Genomic DNA, 26,011 nt, shown 5'->3' with positions numbered 1-26,011 from the left:
TATATATATATATATTTTTCCCCCCCCACCTCCTGGCCCTGCCGGGATTTGTAGTTCTCTTTTTAGGTCTTCGCTCGGGTGGCCTACGAGGCAGGAAATGTTGCGTTAAGAGGCGGAGCTTGTAAGAAAGGAGCTGAGACTTTCCAGAATAGGGGAGCGGCTTCGGCAAGGGGTGGGGCCTCTAGACGAGGGCGCAGGAGTCCTGAGCTAGCGTGGACCAATCAAGCTCCTAGGGCGGATTTTCTGCTGGAAAGTGGGCGTGACCTAGGAGGGAAATCACCAGAAAGGCAGCGGAGGTCCTGGCCCGGGAAAACGCCCTCTGCGGTGGAGAGAGGTGAGGGTCTGGGGTTCCAGATTGGGCTGCTGGGGAGGATGTGGGCCACTGGGCCAGAACGCCGAGTCCTGGGGGTCGGTGGGCTGAGTGCCGGTACTGGTAGATCCTGGGAAAAGAGGAGGCTGGGGGGGCTGAGGGGCCGGGGGAGGCGGAGGTCAAGATCCTGGAGCTGAGTCAGAGGAGCGGGTGCCGGGAGCCGGGACTCCTGGGACTGAGGACCCGGACTCCTGTGTTGGAGGAAGGGAAGACTAGAGGCCTGGCATCCTGGGTCACACGTAACGAAGCGGAATCTCTTGCTTCTTGGAGGTGGGAGCGGCGCCCTGGGGTTGCGTTCGCGGATCCAGGGAAGAGGCCGGCTTGGGACATTCATTGATTATCCACCTCTCCGCTCCTCTTCCCTTTCCACAGACCCTGCCGCCATGCCTCCCACTTGGCCCCACGGAGTCCTCTTCCTCCTGCCGCCGCTGCTGCTGCTGCTGCTGCGTGCCGTGCTGGCGGTGCCCCTGGAGCGGGGGGTGCCCGAGAAGGAGAGCCCTGCGACCGAGAGCCCGGTGAGTAGCCCTGCCCTGCTCTCTGGCCAGAGGTTCGTGGTGGTACAATCCCCGCTCCCGCGCGCACAGCCCCTCAGACCCCTGCCCGCTGGAATGCTCCGGGGAATCCATGCCGCACGGTTGTGGCTTGTCATTTACCTGCCATTTTTGCAGTACCTGGGGATATGACTTGGTGAAAAACTGGGGGTCCCTGACTTAGAGATATGGAAATCAAGTCGGATTTTAAGTAAAATGTCAGCATCTCTCCCCACTTAAACCTTAAGATCCTCCCCACCGAAGAAGGAATTTGGGGATTGAGGAGAAAGAAGTGTATTTCTCAATAGTCCCACGAGCAATGCCATACTAATTAACTGGAGTATTCTTATTTTGTGGAGCTCATGGAGATATAGTTTAAATTAAAAAGGGTATATATAAACTGCTTATTAATTCCAACAGGTGTTTATCAAGGACAAAACCTTTGCTCTTAGGAGAGTTGGAACTTTAAAGATCCAACACCCTGATTTGTGGCCTGAGAATGGACAGGTCATTGCATCTTGGGATGGATCATATCACACTCTTGCATGGCAGGTCCTTGCCCAGCATGTTAGGCCTCTGTTCTGTGAAGTCTTTGCAAACACAGAAGGACACCTTTGAGTCCCTTTTTCTTTGTTCATTCTCTTGAGCATCTTCTCTGAGCCAGAAGGTGCTAGTCACTAGAACCAGCTATTTAAGACCCCTGCCCTCAGGGACCAGCCCCACTCACTGAGAGATAGAAGAAGACAGAGGGCAGGGCCCCAGGTGATAGAGTGATGATCAGGGAGGACAGGATAGGTGAGCTGACTTGAAGGTGGGGAGGGAAGAATGCTAGATCAAGGGCAAGAAAGGAAGTGTATAGGGGGGAGGGAACAGCCTGGGCAAAGGCTGTGTGGTGGGAAGGAGCAGAGTGCTTTGAGGGGCCTGGAGGAGACCTGTGGGGCTGGCGCAAGGGACAGATCATGTGGCATCTTGTGGACCATGGTAGAGAATTTCTTCTTTTTCTTCTTCTTTTTTAAAGGATTGAACCTTTTTTTAGAGGATTGAACCCAGGGCTACTCTACTACTGAACTACATTCCAACGCTTTCTGTTGTTTATTTTGAGACAAGTTGCCCAGAATGGGTGTGAACTTGTGATCCTCCTGCCTCAGTCTAGATGGGATTATGGGTGTGCACTACTGAACCCAGCTGAGAATTTATTTTTCTATTCCAAGGCTAATAGAATAGAGGCTTATAAACCTCAGTAATGTGGGCTGAGGTTGTAGCAGAGTGGTAGAGCGGCCTCTATGCATGAGCCCCTGGGTTCCACCCCCCACACCGCAAAATAAATAAATAAATAATGGATACAAGAAGGTACATGTAGGTTATATGCAAATTGTCCTTTTACGTAAGGGACTTGAGCATTATGGAGTTTGATATATATTGGGGTTTTGGATCCAATCTACCAACCATACTGAGGGAAGACTATATTGTCCCTTTTATAAATAGAAAGAGTGAGGTTCAGGGGTAAGACAGGAGGCCAGCAATCTCTGTCTTGTCACTTACCATCCCTCCTAGACCAGTGCCTGGCCCATGGTAGGGCTCTGTCAGCGCTTGTTGAAGAGTGAGTGGATGAATGAATGAATCAGTGAATGAAGGTGTGGGTGAATGAACGATAGCACGTTTCATTGCTTTGTAACAAAGACACATCCCTGTAGACTGTTGGGCTGGGTACACATCTGAATGACTTCCATTCATCTCCACTGCAGACCTGGGAAGAATGAAGACTGTGGCCCAGTGGGTCATGCAGATGGCCTGTGGTTACACACCTGGTGAGGGTTGGAACCCAGGTCTGCTGGCCCCGGAGCCCTTATTCTGTGAAGTCCACCTCATGCTCTGTGTGCCAGGTCCCTGGGTTGCCCAGCGGCCACTCTAGAGTGGGGCTGAGTTCCTGTGTGTGGGGAGGAACCAGGGAGGGTAGAGACGTGGGCTGATATGTCTGACCTTGTTGTCTCAGGACACGGGCCTCTACTACCACCGGTACCTACAGGAGGTCATTAACGTGCTAGAGACAGATGGGCACTTCCGGGAGAAGCTGCAGGCAGCCAATGCCGAGGACATCAAGGTACGAGGCGAGGGCTCTGTGCTCGTAGAGCAGCACTGGGCCCCACAGGGGCCATGGGGCTCCAGCTCTTCCCAGGTTCTGGGAAGTGAAACTCAAGGAGAAAGGGGGTGCTTCTCAAGGACCATAGCTGGGAAGGGATCTGGGAACCCCTGGAATGTGTGAGGAAGCCGGAAGTCCATGGGCAGCCCTCTAGTCTTGTCTCTACCACTGACCAGGTACGGGACCTCACTTTCCTGTCCCTCGGTTTTTTCACCTATAAAATGGGGATAATGATGGAACCCACCTCGAGGTGCCAGATTATCTGGGAGAGGAGGAAAGACGTAGAGGGGGCAGGTGCCCCCGGGGTTGGCTCATTGGAGTGCTGAGCATGGTGCCTTCTACAGAGGAAGGAGTCAAGAAGGAAGGCGCTGGGATCTCTTGCCCATTCTCTTCTTCAGCCTCCAAAGGAACCGTGTCTGTCCCCATTTCCCAGAGGGGGACACTGAGGCCCTGGTAGCAGTGCTTGTTCACCCCTTGACTGGTGAGCCCAGCGCCACAGCAGCCCCTCTCTAGCCTAGCCCCAGGCGGCTGCCCAGAGAAGTCCCTGTGGGAAGATGGAGCTGCCTGACCATGTCCCAGCTCCCCCAATTCCAGCGCACGTTGGAATGTGTTCAGCCCAGAGTTGTCCCGACACCTTGGCCCAGGAGGGGTCCCAAGGACTGAGGCAGATTGGCAAGGGGCCCTGGTCCTCCTGGAAGCCTCCAGGCTCTCCCGGAACTGCCTCTATCCCCATCCAGTTGGACCCTCATGCGGGACAATCACTCAGCCCAGCCCTTCCAGTGCTCAGCCCAGGAAACAGACCCAGGAAGCCACCTTGTGTCCAAGTGACATCAGAGTAGCCAGTCAGTCACGTTCTTGAGTGGTTCTCTTCCAGGTTCAACCTCTACCCCACCTTTTCTTTTCCCAGGCAGATGGCCACATCTCTGTCTTGGTTTCCCTCTGTGGAAATGGCCAGGCTGATGCGACAGTTTCCCTGCAGGGAGCAAAGTCCATGTGAATCAGCGATAGCCCCACAAGTACTGACCTGGCCATAAATGCCAGTCGTCATTGTGGTGGCAGTGATTTTGGCCCCAGTTTTTTGGATTTTGTTGTTGTTTGTTTGTCTGTTTGTTTATCGGCACCAGGGATTGAACCCAGGAGCACTTAACCACTGAGCCACATCCCAGTCCTTTTTCATATTTTATTTAGGGTCTCCTGAGTTGCTTAGCACCTCACTAAACTGCTGAGGCTGGTTTTGAACTGACGATCCTCCTGCCTCAGCCTCCTGAGGCGTGCATACTGGTGCCCAGCTAGGCCCCAGTTTTGAGATCCAGGAGAAGGGTGTGCTGCCTCACAGTGTGTGTGTGTGTGTGTGTGTGGTGGGGGGTTGCATCAGGGCTGGGATTTGAACTCACGTTCCTGGACTCCTGGTCCTGTGGGACCTGACTCCAGTGCGGTCATCAGACTGGAAAATGACCTTCCATCCATCCTCGCTGTCTGAGGGGCCTTGGGCATGTTGCTTTTCTTTCTGGGCCTCAGTTTGTACATCTGTAAGTGGGGCTGTGGTCTGGGTTAGAGGGTGGACATAGCAGGCACAACTGATTGCTGTAGCTATGACGGCTGCTGTGGTCACCTTGTCCTGCAGTGTCTGTGACAGCTGTGGACATGAGTCACAAGGTACGCTACTGGAGACTCAAGGAGACTGATCAATCACAGAGGGCCTGGGGAAGCTCCAAACGGACTCTGTCCAGGCTGACAAGGGAGAGGGTGTTTGGGGACAGGAGGCCCTGAGTAACTTTGAGTCCCAGGTGGGAATGTCTGTGGTGTGGAATTTGGGGTGTGGTTTCAGATAAGAGGAAATGTGTGTGGGAAGGAGCTTTCTGTTGCTTTGAGCTATTTGCTCTTGGCTCCTTGGGACTGACTTAGACAGGAGACTTCAGGGCCTTGAGTGTCATGGGGAGCACTGCGGAGTCCTGTGAGCAAAAGAGGGGCAGGGTCGTCTCTGATGCTGAGGATCAAGTTTGATGATAGCGGTAGCCCAGAGAAGCACTGTACTCAGCACGGCGTGGGGACTCTTAGCTGAGAGAGGTGCCATGTGCTTGGGTCTTGAAGGACAGTGACAGTGAGGATCTGGTTAGGCTTAGGTAAGGGTGATGGAGGAATATCCCAGCAGCAGGGATAGCATATGCAAAGGTCCTGTGGTGGAAGGTAGCCTTGTGAATGTGGGTGCCCCTGCCCAGTTAGTGCTCCTGGAGCCAAACGTGGTTTAATATGCGATGGGAGCTGCTGTCTCAAAGGTAGTGAGGGCCTCATGACAGGCTGAAAGGCTGGGACCTGGTCCCCTGGGCTCTGGGGAGCCAGGACCAGCTATGAGCCGGGGACAGTTAGAGTTAGACCTAGAGAGAGCAGAGGACGAGGCTGTCCATTGCGTGCTCTCTGGGCACCCAGCCTGACTGTGTCCCTCCTGGCAGAGTGGGAAGCTGAGCCGAGAGCTGGACTTCGTCAGCCACCACGTCCGCACCAAGCTGGATGAGCTCAAGCGACAGGAGGTGTCACGGCTGCGGATGCTGCTCAAAGCCAAGATGGATGCAGAGCAGGAGACCAGTGAGCACAGGCGGGCAGGGTGGGTGGGGGGCCTCACCCCATCTGTGAAATGTGCATAGAGATTGCGTGGCTTCCTCCCTGGCATGATTCACGCCAACAGCCCTTCGTTTGTTTTCCATTTCACAATTTTGTTATTTTTAATCATGGTCATTTAATGCGTTCTGAGATTCTGGGGATGGAACCAGGGCTTTGCGCGTGCTAGGCAAGCACCCGACTGCTGAGCTGCACCCCAGTCATACTAGTTTATTTCTTTGCCTTCCCCCCAGAAAGATTCTAATTTCTTAGTGTTTATATCAGAGACTCTCTCTCACACACACACACACACACACACACACACACACACATTTTTTTTTGGCAGCAGGGCTGGGTGGTGGTACTAGGGATTGATCTCAGGGGCACTTGACCACTGAGCCCCATCCCCAGCCCTATTTTGTATTTTATTTAGAGACAGGTCTCACTGAGCTGCTTAGCACTCACTTTTGCCGAGGCTGGCTTTGAATTCTCGATCCTCCTGCCTCAGCCTCCTGAGCCTCTGGGAACACACATACTTTTAACAAGTGGAATAACTTGATGCTCCCCATTCTGGAGGCTGAGAAGTCTGAGCTCAAGGCAGCAGCAGATCTGATGTCAGCTGGGAGCCGCCCTTGGCTTCACAGGTGGCGCTTTTTGCTGGGTCCTTACATGGAAGAAGGACTGGGGCTATATTTCATAGTTTATTTGTTCAGCTTTTTAAAAATAATAATAATAATTTCTTAATGCACTGGGCCAGCTTAGATTGCAAGTTCCCCTCCTGTGTCCAGATGCCACACAGGGTTTGCTGCAGTATGTGCCTGGACCGCGCTCGCTCTTGTCTTTCTTTTTTTTTTTTTTTTTAAATATTTTATTTACATTTTAGTTTTTGGCAGACACAACATCTTTGTTTGTATGTGGTGCTGAGGATCGAACCCGGGCCGCACCCATGCCAGGCGAGTGCGCTACCGCTTGAGCCACATCCCCAGCCCTCGCTCTTGTCTTTCTTTCTTTAATATTTTTAGTTGAGGATGGACACTATACCTTTATTTTATTTATTTATTTTTAATGTGGTGCCTGGGATTGAACCCAGGGCCTTACATATACTAGGCAAGCGTCTTCCACTTAGCCCCAGTCCCAGCCCCGTGCTCTTTCTTTTTAAATTCCTCTGTTGAAATAGGACGCACGTGCCATGCAATTATTTACAAGTATGTGGCAACAATCACCAAAGTCACTTTTGGAATATTTTCATCACCCAGTTCCTTGAGCTCCACCTCCCTCCTCTCCCCTGACGGCTGCTCCCTGGCTTCCTGCCTCTGTGGATTTGCCTCTTCTGGACGTTTTGAACCCATGTGGCTTTTTGTATCTGGCTTCTGTCCCTCTGCAACAGGGTCACCTGCGTGGTCCCATCCCTATTTAGGGTTGGATTGTTTTCTGGATATTTCGTTTGGCCCCTCACCAGCTGATGGACAGATAATGGAGTTGCTTGTTCCTTTTGGCCACATGAACCAGGCTATCTTCCTCCCTGTGGCTTTGTGACATGTTCTGGTGTCTCCCGGGGCAGGTCTCATCCCAGTGCTTACTCGGTGTAGGAATGTGCCACCTGTACTGAGATTCCCCTGCAGCTTCTCCTTCCATCTCCTGACACCCTGTGAGGTGCTGATGGTGCAGCTCGGGGTCCCTGGCCATTGACGGGGATGCTGGGTAGACTGGAGGCTTTGCTTTCCTGTCCATCCATCCAACTCCTTCTACCTATGGACCAAAGGTGCTGAGCCCTCCTGTGGGCCAGCCCTGGGCTGGGTGCGGGGTCTGTAAGGTGAACAGACGGACAGGGATGGTCTGGAACCTGCGGTGGTGCCGTTCCTACCATCCGTCTGGCCTGCTGCTTAAGGGTTGCAGTTTCAGTCTCCGGTAAATTCAGAGGTCCCTAATCTCTAAGAAGAGAAATCCGTCCTGTGTGTTGGCTGCTACCAGCATTGCTGTGTGCCAGGCATTGTGATGGTGCTGTGCATTTTTTTCTTGTTGTTGTTCCTTTAAATGTTCCTCAAAATGTACCCAAATCTGGAGCTGGTGCAGCGGTGCAGGCCTGTCATCGCAGTGAGGCAGGGGGTTTGCAGGTTTGAGGCCAGCCTCAGCAACTCAGCAAGGCCCTGTCTCAAAGTAAAACATTAAAAGGGCTGGGGATGTGGCTCCATGGGAGAGCACCCCTGGGTTCAATCCCAGGGCCAAAACCAAAAAAAGCCGAAATCTGCCCATTCCTCTTCTCCATTGCTGCCCTGGGTCCAGCTGCCGTCCTCTCCTCCTGGGGCTGGTTCCCTGGGCCCTGATTTCCACAGAGTGGCCCCTGGGAGCCAGCTAACAGGCATTAGATTCCTCTGACCACGCTGGTGAAGTAGTACCACGGCTTGCTTTCATGTGTGAATTTATTTCTCACAGTGCTGGGGGCTGGGAAGTCCAAGATCAAGGCACCCACAGCCGGACGTCTGCTGAGGGCTCATTCCTCACAGGTGGCACTGCTGTGTCCCTGACGTGGCAGAAGGGCCACCAGGCTCCCCAGACCTCTTTCACAAGGACACTGATTGCACTCGTGAGGACACAGCCCCCAAGGCCCCACCTCAACACTCTCACTGGGAGTTTCAGCTTATGAATTTGGGGACAGAGATGTACAGACCATAGCACTTGGGGACTTAACAGCCCTTTTTATTCTTTTACTTTGAGACAGGGCCTTGTCTTACCGTTCTGGAGACCAGAAGCTGGAAACCGGTCTCCCTGGACGGGGGTTAAGGTTGAGCAAGGCCCTGGGGGCTCTCAGGGGACCCCCTTGCCCTCTGCAGCTTCCAGGGCTGCATTTCTTGGCCCCTTCTGCCATCACAAAGCCAGCTGCGCATCGCCTTCTACAGGGCTCTCAGAGGAGCGGTTGGTGACGTTTAGGGCTCCCTCTGATGATTCGGGAGTACTCCCATCTTTAGGGAGTGTAACAGTCCGAGGCCGGTTGCCATGTAAGGTCACAGATTTCACAGGTTCCGGGGATTAGGACCTGGCTAACTTTTGGGACACAGTTACCTAGTGTGACCTCCTGTTCAAGTCCTGCCCCCTGGTTCAGCACCTGCTGTGGGGGCTGGGGATGCTCATCCAGTATGCAGGAGGCCCTGGGTTCCATCCCAGCACAGAGGCTCCCCAAGTTCCCAGGACTCAAGTTCCTGGTCCCATTACTCCTCAGGCCCACCCCCGTTGACGTGGCCCCCCTGCCGGCCTTTCTTACACCAGCATCTTTGGTAAATGATGGAGAGTGATGGGCTTTTCTCACCTTAGGACCTTTGCCTGCTCGGTCCCCTCTCCTGGGACATTCTTTCTTAGAACTCTTTGCATTGCTGAGCTTTGGACTCATTGGGAATGTCACTTCAGCCCCATCACCAACATGCCCTGGCTGCCCTGCTCAGAAGAACCTCCCCTCATTTGTTAGTATCCTCTCTGGTCATGTGGTCATTCCATGGTCACCTGCTCTTCGTCTTTCTAGGCTGGATGTATGCCCGGTGACAGATTGACTGTTTCCTGCTGTGTCCGCAGTCACATCCTCTCTCTGGGCCTCAGTTTTCACATCTATAAAATGGGGATAAACCTAGAACCCTCCTCATCAGTTTGTCATGAAAAGTCATGACTTACATAGTTTATGTGCGTAGAGCAGGGCCTGGCAGGTGGTCAGCGCTCTGTATGTGTCAGTTATTATCATAGATATTGTCGTAGTTAGTGTCATTTTAAGCATCAGACTCAGTGGTGGGATCACCTCCTCAAGGATGCCCACCCTGATTGCCCTAGGCCCAGTTGATGGTCCTCTTTGTTCCCTGCACTTTCTGTAACTTCCCTTAGAGCATGCCTGGCCAAAGATGGGGTTTCTGAAAGAAAAGATGTCCTGTTTGTTTTATTTTTTGGTTTTTGCTACACTAGGGACTTACCCCAGGACCTCATGGACTGAGCCACATCCCCAACCCTTTTTTTTTTGGTACCAGGGATTGAACTCAGGGGCTCTCAACCACTGAGCCACATTCCCAGCCCTTTGTATTTTGAATCTTCCTTCATCCAGATGTGCAGGTGGATCACCTGAATCTCCTGAAGCAGTTTGAACACCTGGACCCGCAGAACCAGCACACATTCGAAGCCCGAGACCTGGAGCTGCTAATCCAGACGGTATGGAGGGGCCGAGCTGAAGGGCACGCGGGAGGCGGGCAGGGTGCTGGTCTCTAGACGCCCTCCCCAGGTCTACAGAGGAGAGCGGCAGGGTGGGCTTCGCCTCCCTCAGGCCTCGCTCTACTGCCCCCTGGCCTTGTCCTTCCTATGTGGTTTGGGGTAGGGGCTGTCCTCTCTGTGACCTCATGGCGGGCCCAACAGTGCCCTCCCAAGATGTCCACGTCCTAATCCCAGAACCCGTGACTTTTACCTGAATGGCAAAAGGGACTTTGGAAGGTGTGATTAATGAAGGACCTTGAGATGAGGCAGTGATCCTGCATCACCCAGTTGGGCCTCGGGAAGGAGAGGGAGATTCAATCACAGAAACCGAAGGCCGGGCTGGGCGCCGCGTGTGGCTCATTGGTAGAGGGTTTGCCTGGCACACTTGAGGCCCTGGGTTCCATCCCTAGCGCCACAAAAAGAGAAAATAGAAACAGAAGCAGTGGGACAGCTGGGCCAGATGCCACACCACTGGCTTTGCGATGGGGAAGGGTCCACAGGCTACAGAACCAGCTCTAGAAGCCAGAGAAGGTGAAGAGGATTCTCCCTCAGGATCTGTAGAAGGAACCTGTCCCCACCAACACCTTCATTTCCACCTAGTGAAACTAATTTCACACCTGGCCACCCGTGTAAGGTGATCAGTTTGTATCACTTTAAGTCATTAAGTTGTGGCAATTCGTGGTGGCGCTCACTCTCATGTAATCCCAGTGACTCTGGTGGCATAGGCAGGAGGATTGCAAGGTTGAGGCTAGTCTGGGCAACTGCAAGAAATCAAAAGGGCTGGGTGGTAGAGTGCCCTGTGTTCCAGGCCCAGTACCAAATAAAAGAGCAGCAGTGCCTTGTTACAGTGGCCATAGGAGCCAAGAGTCTGCATCTAAAAAGTGAGGTCCACAGCCCTATCTTATGGAGAAGGCCAAGGAGAGGCCCTGGGAGTGGAAGAGGCTGCCTGGCCCCACCTGCCAGGCTCAGGCCCGCTTTTCTGGTTCCTCTTGTGCTCCACCTAGTGGTCATAAAGATAATTAATAGTCAGACATTTCACTGATCCATGGATTGTGTTTTTTGCAGTGCTGGGTTCAGACTCAGGACGTTACACAGTAGGCAAATGCTGTGCCACTGAGATACTCCCCCAAATTGCCTGAAAAATTTCTTTCCACTTATTTCTGAAACATTCCAGAAACTGTCCACTTCTCTCTAGTCCCACTGTCTCTCCTCCATCCTTCTCAAGTCATAGAAGCTCTTTCACGGGGATCTCTGCTTCTGCCCTCCACCACCCATAACTGTGTGTTGGGGCCTGTCCTGAGCATTGTAGGCTGTTTGCAGCAGCCCTGGACTCCTCTAAATAGATGCGTATAGATCTCCCCTAGTTGTGACAAGCTAAAATGTTTCCTGACATTAATAACTGTCCCCTAGAAGTACAGCTATCCAGGTTAAGAATCCCTCTATGCAGTCTGTCCACACACAGTAGCTATGTTTAGTTTCCTCTTGCTGCTATAACAAATGGTCACAAACTTAGTAGCTTAAAACAGCATGATTCATTACCTTCTTTTTTCTTTCTTTTATATATATATATATATTATATATATTTGTATGTATGTATATATATTTGTCAATTAACGTTCATTTATTTGTTTATTTATTTATGGTGGTAATAATTGAACCCAATGCTTCACACATGCCAGGCAAGCACTCTACCATTGAGCCACAACCCAAGTCCCCATCTTTCTTTCTTTCTTTTTTCTTTTTTTTAAATTTGTTTTTAGTTGTAGATGGAATACAATACCTTTATTTTATTTGTTTATTTTTATGTGGTGCGAGGATCGAACCCAGTGCCTCACACGTGCTAGGCAAGCACTCTGCCACTGAGCCATAACCCCAGCCCCCCCCTTTTTTTAAATTTTGAGACAGGGTCTCACCAAGATATGTACTCCTGCCTTAGAGCTGGAGTCTGGCTGTGTGTTGCCTAAGCTGATATTTAACTCCTGAGTTCAAGCAGTCCTCACCTCAACCTTCCAAGTATCTGGGGCCACAGGTGTACATCACCACACCTGGCTTTTTCATGACCCTTAGAGTCATGGGTTAGACATCAACAGAGTCTCACAGGGTGTTTCTTGGAGCTACTGTAACAATAAATCATGAGACTTGGTGGTTTAAAACAACAAAAATTTGCCAGGCACGGTGGTGCAAAATGTCTGTAATCCCAGAGGTTCAGGAGGCTAAGGCAGGAAGATTGCAATTTCAAAGCCAGCCTCAGCAACTTAGCAAGGCCCCAAGTAACTTAGTAAGACCCTTTCTCAAAATAAAATAATAAAGGGGCTGGGGAGGGGGTTCAGTGGTTCAGTGCACCTGTGTGGCTCAATCTCTGATGAAAAAAAAAAAAAATGATAAAGCCAGTGAAATTTGATCCCACAGTAGACCCTGAATTTGAACCCTGGGCAGAATAATTAAAGACCTCCTGTTGTTGACCATCCAACTACGCTGCTTTCCATATCAAGTCCACCTAGCATGTTGTGCCTCACTTATTTCTCCAAGAACTCAAGATGGTAGAGGACTAGAAAGAGGCAGATCAAAGTTACTGTTGCACAACTGTGTACTCTCTTCTGAACAAACAGAGCAGAGTGCATTCTAGGGCAGGAGCAGCTGCAGAGAGCCAGAGAGTGAGATCAGGTCATGAGTCTTGGCACAGGTGGAAGCTGGAGCCGCTCCTGGCCAGGTTCCCAGCAAGGGCCTGTCCCTCCAAGGCTAGATTCTGGTGAGAGGTAAGTCACCTTCTCTTGGCACAGGCCACCCGGGACCTTGCCCAGTATGACGCCGCCCATCACGAGGAGTTCAAACGCTACGAGATGCTCAAGGAACATGAGAGGCGCCGCTACCTGGAGTCACTGGGTGAAGAACAGCGGAAGGAGGCGGAGAGGAAGCTGGAAGAGCAGCAGCGGCGGCACCGGGAGCACCCCAGAGTCAACGTGCCTGTAAGGCGGCTCCCAGAGCACCACAGGGCTGTGGAGTCCTTGAAGGAGTATAACCTCCAGGAGCCCTGAGCCTGTATCCAGCCATCCTAGAGGCTGCTGGGAATTGTAGTTTTCCTGATTTGCCTTTTGCTTGAGGGGAGTGTTTGTTGGGTGGGGTAAGGAGTTCTCTAGATCTTACCCATGACACCCAGAGTCCTTGCTCATGAGCTGCTTCCTCTCCCCTCCCCTCCACAGGGCAGCCAAGCCCAGTTGAAGGAGGTATGGGAGGAGCTGGACGGACTGGACCCCAACAGGTTTAACCCCAAGACCTTCTTCATACTGCATGGTAAGGTGGGGAGGGTGTCCCAGACCCGGGCTGCACCTGGAGTCTCTGACCCAGCCTGAATGCCAAGAGGGGTCTCCCCTTCCAGTGGGGCTTCATCCCACCTGAGAGGCCTGAACCCATCTCCCGTGGTTGACCCAAAGGCCCTGGCCCTCCCTCTTGCTTGGGGTAGGATCTTCACTGGAAGGGCTGTGCCTCTATTTTGGAACATCCCAGACCAGGCCTGGGTGGCCCTCCCACAGCAGCCCAGAAGCCCTGATCCTCGCTGGGAGCCCTGTCACCTAGGCTGGGCTGCTCCTTACTAACCAGGCCCCCAGACCCTAGAGAGTCACATCTCTGTGGCGGATCAGCAGCACATTGCTCTTCCTTTGAGAACAGGGCCTGGGTTGCCAGACTCCCTCAGGTGTGCCTGGGTCCTGGCCCCAGAGGCTGTAGCTTATCAACAGAGCTTGGCAGGACCTGGTTTCTTCATGTGGCAGATATAGACTAGGCTCACTGGTGAGCACCACGCTTGGTTAAGACCCTGTGGATAACACGGAACGAGTCCGAGTCCCTCCCACCACAGCCACTTGGCAGACAGATCACACTGTATTTGAATGACTCATGACAGTTGAGTTAGAGGCACTAGGGTTTTACAGACAGCAGTTAAACTGACATAATGTCCATAAGATGCATCTCAACTTTAGGTATGATAAAATACACAAGAGGAAAAGGTATCTCAGAATCACTGAAATGAGTTCTGCAAGAGAGTCTCAGGAGATGGAGAGAAGACAGCTGGGTTAAGGGACCTCAGTAGCCTCTGTAGATAACTTGTATCAGGTGAAACGAGCAGTGTCCCAGTAGAACTTTCTGAGGAGACCCACAGCTGTGCTGTCCAGCATGTTGGCCAGCAGTCCACGTGGCTACCGAGCAGTTGGACTACTGATGGAAGGACTGAATTTTTGTTTTTTTAGTTTTGATAAATGAAATCTTTTAATTTGAAAAGGGTTTTTTTGTTTTGTTTTGTTTTGTTTTTTTATTTTTTTGGCTAGGCATGGTGGCACATACTGGTAATCCCAGTGATTTAGGAGGCTGAGGCAGGATGATCACAAAGCCAGCCTGGGCAACTTACTGAGACCCTGTCTCAAAATAAAAAAAATCAAAAGGACTGGGGATGTAGCTGAGTGGTGAAGTATCTCTGGGTTTAATCCCCAGGACAAAAAAAAGTTTTTTTCACCATACTAATTTACCATGTTAATCATTTTTAAATGTATATACAGTTCAGTAGCATAAAGTATATTTACATTGTTGTGCAACCAGTTCCCGGGAATCTTTTCATCTGGTAAAGGTGAAATTCTGTACCCATCAAACAGCGGCCTGTTTACCCTCACTCCAGCCCTGGCAGCTAGGCTCCTGCTGTCTCTGTGAGTCTCTTTGATGTTCTAGGTTCCTCATCTGACTGGAATCGTCTCGAATTTGCCTTTTTTGTGACTCGCTTATTTTACTATTTTTTCATGGTACTTGATACCAATTGAGGTTGCCCCACGTGACTAGTAGCTGCTGGATTGGGTGGCCCAGCTCAAGAGAGCACTTTTGAACAGCAACCTCCATGAAGTTGCACTTGGTGGCTGTTTGGAGGTAGAACATTTTATTTATTTTTTACACAAATGGAGCCCAACTTTTCCTTTCTCTGGTTGTACACAATGCAGTCACACCATTCATGCAATTATACCTGTACATAGGGTAATAATGTCCATCTCATTCCACCATCTTTCCCATCCCTGCTCCCCCCAACCCTCCCCTTACTACCCTCTGTCCAATCCAAAGTTCCTTTATTCTTCCTCCCACCCATTATGGATCAACATCCATTTATCAGAGAAAACATTTGGTCTTTGGTTTTCTGGGATTGGCTTGCTTTGCTTAGCATGATATTCTCCAGTTCCATCCATTTACCTGCAAATGTCATAATTTTATTCTTTTTTTTAAGGCTGAGTAACATTTCACTGTGTATGTATACCACAGTTTCTTTTTAAAAAATATTTATTTAGTTGTAGTTGTAGTTGGACACAACACCTTTATTTTATTTATTTATATGTGGTGCTGAGGATCGAACCCAGGGCCTCACACATGCTAGGCGAGCGAGCGCTCTACTGCTGAGCCTTAACCCCAGACCTACCACAGTTTCTTTATCCATTCATCTATTGAAGGACATCTAGATTGGTTCCACAGTTTAGCTGTTGTGAATTGAGCTGCTATAAACATTGATGTGGCCGTGTCATCATAGTATGCTGGGGTCCTGCCCTAGCCGGGTCCAGGAATCCTGAAGGATGAGTGGCGTCGGCGAAAAGACGAGACAGGAGTCGTTCTGTTGGAGCAATCTCCAGAGAGAGAGCTAATGCAGCTTTCTCTGGGTCATCTTTTATTACAATTTTTCTCATCATTATAGATTCAGAATACGTCATTGATTATATAATTTAAAACTTTGCCAAGACATGACATTTCCTTAACCATGATTGGGGCTACAAAAAAAATGTAACATTGATTTACATTTTTCCAGGATATGGCCTTTAGTTATTTAATTATTAAAAGTACAGAATCATTTATAAAGTACGTCACTAATTTACATTTTTCAGATTTTCCCAAGATTTACTCTTTTCCCCAAAATATGCTATTTTCATATTAACTAATGCCAAACTACGTAACCAGACTCTAAGTCTCCTAACCAATCATTAACCTTTAAGTTTAAAGTATACTTGTACTTTATTTCTAATCTAAAATTCCCATCTAAAAAAATCCCCTTAAATCTTATACTTAAAACATCTTAAAGTTTATAAATCATTCTTAAAACGTATCAGAAACCCATACAACTAAAAACTTAAGAATTTCTAAAGAATCTAAATAAAATAATATTTCTAACATTATTCTAAAACTGTGTCTTATAAAGCTATTTTAATTAATTCCTAAATTTATTCTCATAAAACTGGTTGAGCTGCTTTCTCAAAGAATTTCTTTGTTCCTCAGTCAAGGTGCACTAGTTCTCATATCTTTATAATCTTTCTCAATAGAAAGTAAGTTCTAAACATCAATCCACTTTCCACCAATATTAACTATGCTCATCATATATCCCTTTGTAAAGTAAAAAAGGGTTTATAAAAAGAGAAGAATATATCTTTATTTGTTTTAACTTTCCTAAGTGTGTAATATAACTTTCCTCAATCAAGAATGAGACTACATGTGGTGAACTTTGTAAAATAAGCATAATGATTAGATTTTCTAAGAGGCCGGAAATATAATCAATGTGGTCCTAAAATTCTCATGACCTTTCAGAGGATGATTGTTGTCCATTATCAGGTCTGTCCTCAGTGTACTGAGATAGAAGAACAGCCTTCTACTTTGTCCTTGATATGCTGAGGGGTAGTAGAACAGCCTCCAAGGCATGAGCTACCTGTTGTGTTCTAGCCATCTGAAATTTAATTTGTTTGGCATTTAACATACTCATGCCTCCTGTCAGGAACATAAGCATGAAAATGAAAAGTCCCAGTTACATAAAAAAGGGTCTCATGGTTTCGGTTTCCCACCAACCAGCGTGGCTTTCCAGCATCCATCCTCACTGTGACCCTGTCAAGACAGTGAGTGGGGGATCGCCTTCACCAATACTACGTTGATTTTAAGTCCTTTCCGTATAGACTTCGGAGTGGGATAGCTAGGTCAAATGGTGGTTCCATTCCAGATTTTCTAAGGAATCTCCATACTGCTTTCCAGAGTAGTTGCACCAATTTGCAGTCCCACCAGCAATGAATGAGTGTACTTTTTCCCCCACATCCTCGCCAACACTTATTGATGCTTGTATTGTTGATAATTGCCATTGTGACTAGAGTGAGATGAAATTAGGGACAGTTTTGATTTGCATTTCTTTTTTTTTTTTTTTTAAAGAAAGAGAGAGAGGGAGAGAGAATTTTAATATTTATTTTTTAGTATTTGGCGGACACAACATCCTGTATGTGGTGCTGAGGATCGAACCCGGGCCACACGCATGCTAGGCGAGCGCGCTACCGCTTGAGCCACATCCCCAGCCCTGATTTGCATTTCTTTAATGGCCAGAGATTTGAACATTTTTTTCATGTATTTGTTGATCGATTGTGTATTTTCTGTGAAGTGTCTGCTCAAATCCTTAGTCTATTTATTGCTTGGTTTTTTTTTGGTGTTAAAGTTTTTTAAGTTCTTCATATATCCTGGAGATTTTTGCTCTATCTGATGTGCATGTAGTAAAGGTTTTCTCCTATTCTATAGGCTCTGTCTTCATGTTATTATTATTATTTTTGTTGTTGTTGTTGTTAAGATGCTTTTCAGCTTGAATCCATCACATTTATTGATTCTTGAATTTATTTCTTGCACTTTAGTAGGAGTCTTGTTGAGGAAATCAGGCCCTGAGCTGACATGATGAAGAGTTGGGCCTACTTTTTATTCTATTAAGCACAGGGTCTCTGGTCTATTTCCTACTAACTAGTATGAGGGAAGAACATTTTAGATGAGGAAAAGCAAGCGCACATAAGGAAGAATGAACTTGGTGGGTTTCCAGGCTGTGGGAGCAGAATGCATGAAGAAGAGTGATTGCAGGGGCAGTAGCAGCCACCAGGGACCCTGTGGCAAGGAAAGGAACTTGGATTTTATTATCCACCTGGGTACTGTGTTGAGCTCAGACTATAGGGACAAGGGCCAAAGTCAAGAGTCCAGTGAGGAGGGTGAAATACTGGCAGCTGGAACATGGGAAATAGGGAGAAGTGCTTGGAGTCTGGAATCACCTTGAAAGTCAGCTGATAGGATTGGACCCTCTGTTAGAGGGTCAAGGGTAGCTCCAAGGTGTTTGTCCCAAGCAACTTTGAGGAACCTTCCAGTTCCCTTCCAGACACGGGACAGAAAAGATATGATTGCTAGGGAAGGTGGGTCTGCTCGGGTTAAATTAGAATGTCTGTTACACATCCAGGTGGAGAGGGATTGTAGACAGTTGTATATTCAAGAGTGGAGGCCATTATTGGATGACTCTGAAATCTGAGTGACCAGAAGAGCCCATCTAGGGAGGGTCCTGGCCAGTAGAACTCTGTGATGGAAAATGTCTTGTGTTTGCCTGTCCAGTATGACAGCCACCAGCCGCCTACGGCTATTGAGTCTTGCCATGTACCAAGTGGGACTGATAAACTGAAGTTTAAATCTTATTTAATCTTTTATTTTTAGGTACTGGGCTTGAACACAGAGGTACTCTACCACTGAGCTGCATCCCCAGCCCTAAATCTTATTAAATCTTTTTAAAGATATTTTTAGTTGTAGATGGACACAATACCTTTATTTCATTTTATTTTTTAAATTTTTATGTAGTACTGAAGATCAAACCCAGTGCCTCACACATGCTAGGCAAGTGCTCTGAGCCACAGCTACAACCCTCTTATTAAATCTTTTTTTTTTTTTTTAAGAAAGAGGAGAGAGAGAATTTTTAAATATTTATTTTTCAGTTTTTGGTGGACATAACATCTTTATTTTTATTTTATGTGGTGCTGAGGATCGAACCCAGCGCCCTGTGCATGCCAGACGAGCGTGTTACCGCTTAGCCACATCCCCAGCCCTTATTAAATCTTAATATTTTAAATTTAAATAGCCCATGTGGCTGGCGACTCCCACATTAGATAGCACAGATCCAGTGTAGGTAAAGAAGTGGCCCCCAAGCCAGAGCCCTGGGGTGCACAGATATGTAGAGGTCAGCAAAAGAATTAAGCTGGATGTGCTGGGGACATTCCTCAGTTGGTAGAGAGCTTGACTCACATGCTCAAGGCCCTGGCTTCAGTCCCCAGCACCACCAAAAAAAAAAAAAAAAAAAAAAGCCAGAGACTTGGGTCAGCCTGAAAGGACTCAAGGACATTCTGGAAACCCAGGGAAGAGTCAAGGACAATACAAAACCATTGAATTTGCAAGATTAGGGTTCTGGGTCACCTCAGCAGGAACAGGTTGATGATCAGGAGTGAGCAGAAAAGGGAGAGGCGGAGACAGAGAGTGTGGCAGCCTGAGCCCTGCCCCTGGGTGAGACCCCTGGCTCCTGGAGTCAGCACTGGCCCGGTTCCCTGGGAGGCAGAGGTCCCTGTACCCCCTGGATCCTGGGCAAAGGAGCTGATCTATGTCTGAAATACTGGGTGCTAGGTATAGAGAGAGTCCCTTGTGACAGTGAGCTCAACTCGCCTCCATTCTTGGGACCCTGGTTGTGAGGGAATGGGCTGTCCTGGCAATGGGCCAGCAGGGGTGCTGAAGCCTGCAGGCCACCATTCCACTGCCAGAGACCCATCATTACCTGTCACCTGATAATACACCCCACATCAGCCCCAAATTTCTTTACCAGTTTGTCCCTTGGGAATCAGACCACCCTGTTCTCCGCCCACTAGACACCTCGCTGTCTTCTCCCCCTCAGATATCAACAGTGATGGTGTCCTGGATGAGCAGGAGCTAGAGGCCCTGTTCACCAAGGAGGTGAGTGTCCTAAAGCTGTGGGCAGAGGGGACATCCACATCAGCCACATGTCCTCTCAGGGCTCCTTTTGGTCCCCTTCAGTCCTCCTGGGTGGGAGTTAAGGGAAGACTACAACTCCCAGCAGCCTCTAAGGCAATGAGAGGCTGCCAGCAGTATCAGGGAGCCCCAAGGCCTGCTGGGAGTTGAAGTTGTTTGGGTGTATCTGGAGGAGGGTTACCTTGGACCTCTTATTACTTCCCAATTCTCACACAACTCTGCAGCTGGAGAAGGTGTATGACCCAAAGAATGAGGAGGACGACATGCGGGAGATGGAGGAGGAGCGGCTGCGCATGCGGGAGCATGTGATGAAGAATGTGAGAGGAGGGACATGGGCCGGGGAGGGCAGTGGCCTCAGCTCTTGGCCCTTACCCTGTTCTGGTTCCCAGGTGGACATGAACCAGGACCGCCTAGTGACCCTGGAGGAGTTCCTTGCATCCACACAGAGGAAGGAGTATGGGGACACTGGGGAGGGATGGGAGGTAAGGACATTGGGAACAATCTGGAGCCTAAATAGTTTGTTTCCCAGTCCTAACTTTTCTTTCAAGGTCTGGCTACTTGTACTCTGCGTCTTTGTCCCCTCTCTCTGGGTCTGTGTCCCATATTTCTCGGTCTCTGTTCTCCCTTCTTCCTAGCCCTTTATCCCATCCTGTAGCCCCGCCTAGGTCTCTTTTGCCCACGCGCCAGGCCACCGCCTCCCAGCCTTCTCTAAACCTCCTTTGGCAAAGCCCTCTCCAACATGGGTGGGCCACGGCTGGAGTTGCCCCCATTCATGGCCCTTGTCTTGGGCCCTGTAGACAGTGGAGATGCACCCAGCCTACACAGAAGAAGAGCTGAGGCGTTTCGAGGAGGAGCTGGCTGCCCGGGAGGCAGAGCTGAATGCCAAGGCCCAGCGCCTCAGCCAGGAGACAGAGGCCCTAGGGCGGTCTCAGGGCCGCCTGGAAGCCCAGAAGAGAGAGCTGCAGCAGGTGACTGGCTGGGGAAGCTGGGCCCATCCTCTGGGTCTTTGGTGGCTCCTGTCCTTGTCTGCATGGGTTCCCAGAGGCTGGGAAGGCCTGTGCTCACCATGTTAATCACTGGTAGTCCTCAGCCGCCATCTTAAGTAAGGGCAGTTGTTTCCTGGCTGTACTGTGCCTGCCATGTTAGATGAGGGCAGTGGGAATGTGAGAGGGGGAAAGGCCAGGGAGGGAAGCGAAAGATTCAGCCAGGGCTTTGCTGTCCCAAGGCAGGACTCAAGCCATGACAGAAGAGAACTGGATTCTTAATGAGGATTAAGCCTACCTCTCAGTGATTGAGAAAAACTGAGGCCCATGGAAAGGGGACTAGCCCAAGACCACTTAATAGGTTGTAGTGGAGTCCCAGTTTGGGGACTGAGGCCTGTGCAACTTGGAATGCCAGTGTCATGACCTCCTTGTGTGTCCCCCTCCTGTAGGCCGTTCTGCACATGGAGCAAAGGAAGCAGGAGCAAGAGGCCCGTAACACGCCCCCCGCCAACCCCGAAGGAGAGCTCAAGTTCCACCCCGACACAGGTGCAGTCCTGGGCCCAGGGAGGAGGGACTGGGCCTGGACTCCTGAGGAAGAAGAGCTGGGACTCCTGGGTTAAGACTGGGTTGCCTAGGGTCACCATTTCCTCCTCCATTTCCAGGTGATGTCCCTGTCCCAGCTCCAGCTGGTGACCAGAAGGATGTTGATACTTCTGAAAAGAAGATTCCTGAACAGCCCCCTGAGGTGCCCCAACTGGATTCCCAGCACCTATGATCCCTCAGGAGCTCCAGCCCTCCTAGTTCCTACCGTGACAGCTGACAGCAGCTGGATGAAGTGTCTCAGTCAGCCTTCTCCCGGGTCAGCAGCACACACGGCCTCCAGGAGGAGGGGAACAGGGTGGCATTTCACGCATTGCTTCTCAGGCCCTACATCTGACCGTATTGCAGGTCTCAGCTTCCTAGCTTCCGAGTCTGTGGTTCTTTCTTCCTGTCCCTTCCCTGGGGCTTCCTTGGGTCTCTTCCCAAGACCACTTAACATGTCCAATCAGGTACCCACTGGGTCAGCTTAATTTGCGGAAGCCCCTGCTTGCTCCCAGGAGCACTGGCTCTGTGCCTGCCTTCCCAGATGGTCTGGCCTCAGCTGCCCCTGGTTGAGGCTGCTCAGGCTTCCTGTGTCCCCACAGCTGCCTGAAATCCTGCCTGCTACTCTGGGCCCAGCTGCTTCTGGTTTCTGGGAGGAAACAAGGTCCCTCAAGACCTTGTCCTACTTTGGGTGGAACCAGCAATGCTTCAGTGTCCTCTGTGTAGCTGGATGCCGAGGGACAGGAGGGCTCTCAGCATAGCTGGTCAGCTCTGGACTGAGAGTCTGGACTCTCCCTGGGACCCTGGCTTCCAGCCACCTCATCCCCAGCCTCCTCCCTGACCTCTTGGCCCCCAACCCCACTCCACGCTGCCCTGGGAGGTATTTGGAGCTGGCCCCACCCCCACCCCAGGTCCGGGTCCCAGCCCCTTAGCTGGGACCCTCACCTGTGAGGCCCTGAAGATTGGCCCTGCCCACCCTTCAGTCCTCGTCTCATAGGGCTTCTCGGCCTGCACTGTGTTCCAGTCCCCTCTGAATGCACCCTGTGGAACAAACTTGCTTCTTTGCCCATGTGTATGTACGTTCCCTCTGAAATTACTCCCACACGTCAGCTGCCAGTCCTCTTCCTTTCATAGTCAGGTATCATTCCTGAGTGACATAGTCCTGGCATCTTTCTGTCAGCTCCTGACAAGTTTACTGGCTTCCCAAGGGACCCCTTCAGTCACAAGGAGAGAAAACACAAACCTGAGCTTAAAAATTAAAATTCAGATACACACACACACACACACACACACACATACACACTATTACCCCATGAAAGAAGTCCCAGGGTAGGAAGGCCTCAGGGCTGTCAGGGAACCAGGTTCTCCCATCCCCCATTGGGGAACTCCCCCATGGCCCCAAAGTAGCTGCAGCTGCTCTGATGTCACATATATCTGTACCAACATCTGGCAAATGAAGGGTCCACACCCTTCCTGTCCTGAGCATTGTAAGTGGGAGAGAAATGTATCCCCAAAGCTTCTGCTCCGGGCACCTCTCTCTATGTCCCATTGGCCCTGAGGCACAAGTGACGGCCTCGGGTCCACCAAGATGGCATCTACAAGTAGTGACTCTCCTCACCTGGAATGGGGACAGTATCCTGGAACCAAATTGGGATCTATTAAAAAAAAGAGAGAGAGAATATTTGTTTAGATTAAATTCTGTTTTTTGTTTTGTTTGGGTGTTGGAGATGGCACTCAATAGTCTCAAACATGCTAGGCAAAGGCTGTACCACCCAGCTATATCTGCAGCCCTAAAATTCTATTTAAATAAAAGTCTAGTAGGAGCACCTGATCTTATTGTAGTTCCATGCATTTTATTTTAGTTTTAAACAGGCAAGAGCCAGTTATTTCTTTTTTTTTTTTTTTTTTTTTTTTTTTTTTTTTTGGTTTTTATAGTGGGGATTGAACTCAGGGGCGTTAAACCTTTGAGCCACATCCCCAGCCCCCTTTTTTTTTTTAGAGACAGGGTCTTGCTAAGTTGCTGAGGCTGGCTTTGAACTCAATCCTCCTGCCCCAGCCTCCTGAGCTGCTGGGATTACAGGCCTATACTACTGCGCCTGGCTAACCACCAGCATCTTTTGGCTTAAAATAGACATTATTGATGTGTCTCCACCATTATTGATGGGCTAAATGTGTAACCTTACGGTAGAGCGCTTGGTCAGCACATGTGAGACTCCAGCACCCCAAAAAATCAAAAGCAAGCACTGTACCACTGAGCTACATCCCCAGCCCTTTTCATTTTATTTAGAGACAGGGTCTCAGTTGCCCAGGATGGCCTCCAACTTGCCATCCTCCTGCCTTAACCTCCTGACTAGCTGGGATTGTCAGTGTGCGCCACCGTGTCCGGATCCCTTGCTTTTGTTGTTGTTTACAGTGAAGTTCACCTGTTTGGTGTTTTGTTTTGTTGGGATGCTGGGGATGAAACCCAGGGTCTGGCACAGGCCAGGCAAGTGCTCTACAACTGAACTACCTACCCGACCCTGGCCCCTGAACACAGGTTTTTAAATGATGACTTTCCCCTTGGACTGTCCTGTCCCGTAAGTATGTCCAAGAACATCTGTGTTCCTGTTTCATGTGAGTCCAACCATTTCAGAGCTCACACCCACTCACCTTTATCAGGGGCTCTTACATTCCAGGCCCATGTTCCCCTGCCCTGGTCATCCCAAGGCCAAGTGCAAGACACCACCTTCCCCCAGAGCTTGCTGAAGTTATCCAAACTCGCCCAGCCTACACCTGCTCACCCGGGCCCACCAGTGCATCCTGCAGAGATGCAGTGGAAGCTCTTGCTCAGGTTTTCCTGGGTTCTGGCCCTGCCTGGGGCTCCCTCTGTGGCCCTTGGGAATCTAGCCCACTCTCTTCAGTGGCAGTGGTCCACGACTGTGTTGGCTTCACCACAGTCAATTACAATAAAGCAGACATTTAAAACTCCCTCTGGAGTATCAGAATAATAGCTCCCCAATGGTCTTCATGTCCTAATCTGCAGAACCTGTGACTGTGTGACCTTATGGGGCAAAATGGACTCTGCAGATGACATAAAGGTCTTGAGTTGAGGAGATGATTCTGGATTCTCCTGGTGAGCCCCATAGAATCTGAAGGGTCTCTATTGGAGGGAGGTGAGGATAAACAGTGGAAAGAGATGTGACAACGGAACTCCTCAGAGTGAGGAGCACCATGAGCCAAGAATATAGGCAGCTTCTAAAGGCTGGAGAAGGCAAGGAAACATGATTTAGTTGTCAGTCTGTGGTGCTATCCAGAGTGGTGGGCCCTTTAAGGGGTGGGGCCTAATGGGAGAAAGATAGGCCATTGGGGTGTCCCCTTGAAGGAGGCATCAGGACCCTGCCTCTCCCCTCTCTTTTTGCTTCCTGACTTCCATGAGGTGAGTCGCTTCTGCCTTATGCTCCCACCATGATGTACTGTGTCACCACAGGCCCAAAGCAACGAGGTCAAGTGACCATAGACTGAAACCATGAGCCAAAATAAACCTTCCCTCCTTAGGAATTGATGATCTTGGGTGTTGTCATAGTGACAGAAGACTAACACTCCCCGCAGAGCCTCCAGAAGGAACCAGCCCTGCCCTCATTTTGGGGGATAGCAGATACTGAAGCTTGAACCCAGGATGGTTCACCACTGAGCTACATCCCCAGTCCTTTTTGAAATTTTTGTTTGTTTGAGACGGGGTCTTGCTAAGTTGCTGGGAGTCTTGCTAAATTGCTGAGGCTGGCAATCCCTGCAATCCTCCTGCCTCATCCTCCAGAGTCGCTGGGATCACCGAAGTGTGCTACTGTGTCTGGCCCTGCAGACATTTTTATTTTAGCCCACTGAGGCCCATTTTGGGCTTCTGACCTCCAGAACTGTGGGAGAATAAGTTTATGTCATTTTAAGCCACTAAGTATGTAGTCACAGCAGACGGAAAAAACAAATATTTCCCTCTCTGGGCCTCTGATTTCCTGCCTCATTTCTGAGTCTTCAACCTTTTAAACACACCACATTCTTCTTACATGTTTCCTCACCTACCTCGTGTTCTGAGTCCTGGGCTGAGCCTCTCTAACTTGTTGAGTCCTTGCTTGCTCACCTGTTAAGCCCAAGGCCTTGTGTTCAATCCTTGGTGGCACCTGCCTGCTGGCAGCTGTAGGCATTGGAGGCCTCTCTTGCCCCTTGAACTTGTCTTTCCTCTGCACTCCTCCCACCCTTTGTTCTGTTGATATTCAGTCCCAACCCCAAACACTCCAGCTTCTGTGAGGTCCCAAATCAGATTATCATTGCTTATTTTTGTCACTATAAGGGGTCCGAGGAGACAGAGAGACCCCTACTCAAACCTTCCAGGTCCTTGACTCCAAGAAAAGAATCTAAACATGAGGCCAAGGCAGGAATGTTGAGAGCCACAGTTTAGTCAGAATGATGCCTGGCATTTTTGACAGAGGGAATGGTTGAAAGGTGACCCTGCTCCGGGATTAGGGAGGATCCTGCAGGGAATAGGGTGGCTCCAGGATTAGGGCGGATCCTGCTGTCTCAAGTGCCCACTACTTTGGAGTTCCCGTTGAGTTCTCCCAGGGTTCTGAGAGAATTGGCGCACAGAGCCGGTAGAGGCAGTGTGTTCTCGGGAAGTGTGTGTAGAGTGCCGGTGAGAGTTCGGGAATAAAGGTTGCTGTTTGAACCTACAAGGCTGTGTGGCGGGCTCGGTTATTTTGTGCCCAGCCAGACTGCGGCACAGGAGGATCGCAAGTTCAAAGCCAGCCTC

General features: G+C 49.9%; 1 protein-coding gene across 1 annotated transcript; it reads left to right on the top strand.

Moving 5' to 3' along the window:
* Nucleotides 1-237: 237 nt before the first annotated feature.
* Nucb1 (nucleobindin 1) lies at nucleotides 238-23,065 on the top strand. The gene is made up of 13 exons (XM_076837447.2): nucleotides 238-334; nucleotides 743-885; nucleotides 2,894-3,001; nucleotides 5,491-5,623; nucleotides 9,714-9,817; nucleotides 12,637-12,822; nucleotides 13,057-13,147; nucleotides 19,575-19,633; nucleotides 19,894-19,986; nucleotides 20,059-20,151; nucleotides 20,467-20,637; nucleotides 21,102-21,198; nucleotides 21,315-23,065. Exons 2-13 carry the CDS (start codon nucleotides 754-756, stop codon nucleotides 21,425-21,427), a joined length of 1,380 nt encoding a protein of 459 aa, XP_076693562.1. The 5' UTR covers nucleotides 238-334; nucleotides 743-753; the 3' UTR covers nucleotides 21,428-23,065.
* Nucleotides 23,066-26,011: the final 2,946 nt, after the last annotated feature.

The sequence above is a fragment of the Callospermophilus lateralis genome, chromosome 18 (genome assembly GCF_048772815.1).
Source record: "Callospermophilus lateralis isolate mCalLat2 chromosome 18, mCalLat2.hap1, whole genome shotgun sequence".
NCBI classification, from domain to species: domain Eukaryota; kingdom Metazoa; phylum Chordata; class Mammalia; order Rodentia; family Sciuridae; genus Callospermophilus; species Callospermophilus lateralis.
Note: the sequence above shows the minus strand (reverse complement) of the source record. Positions and strands in the feature narration are given on the sequence as shown.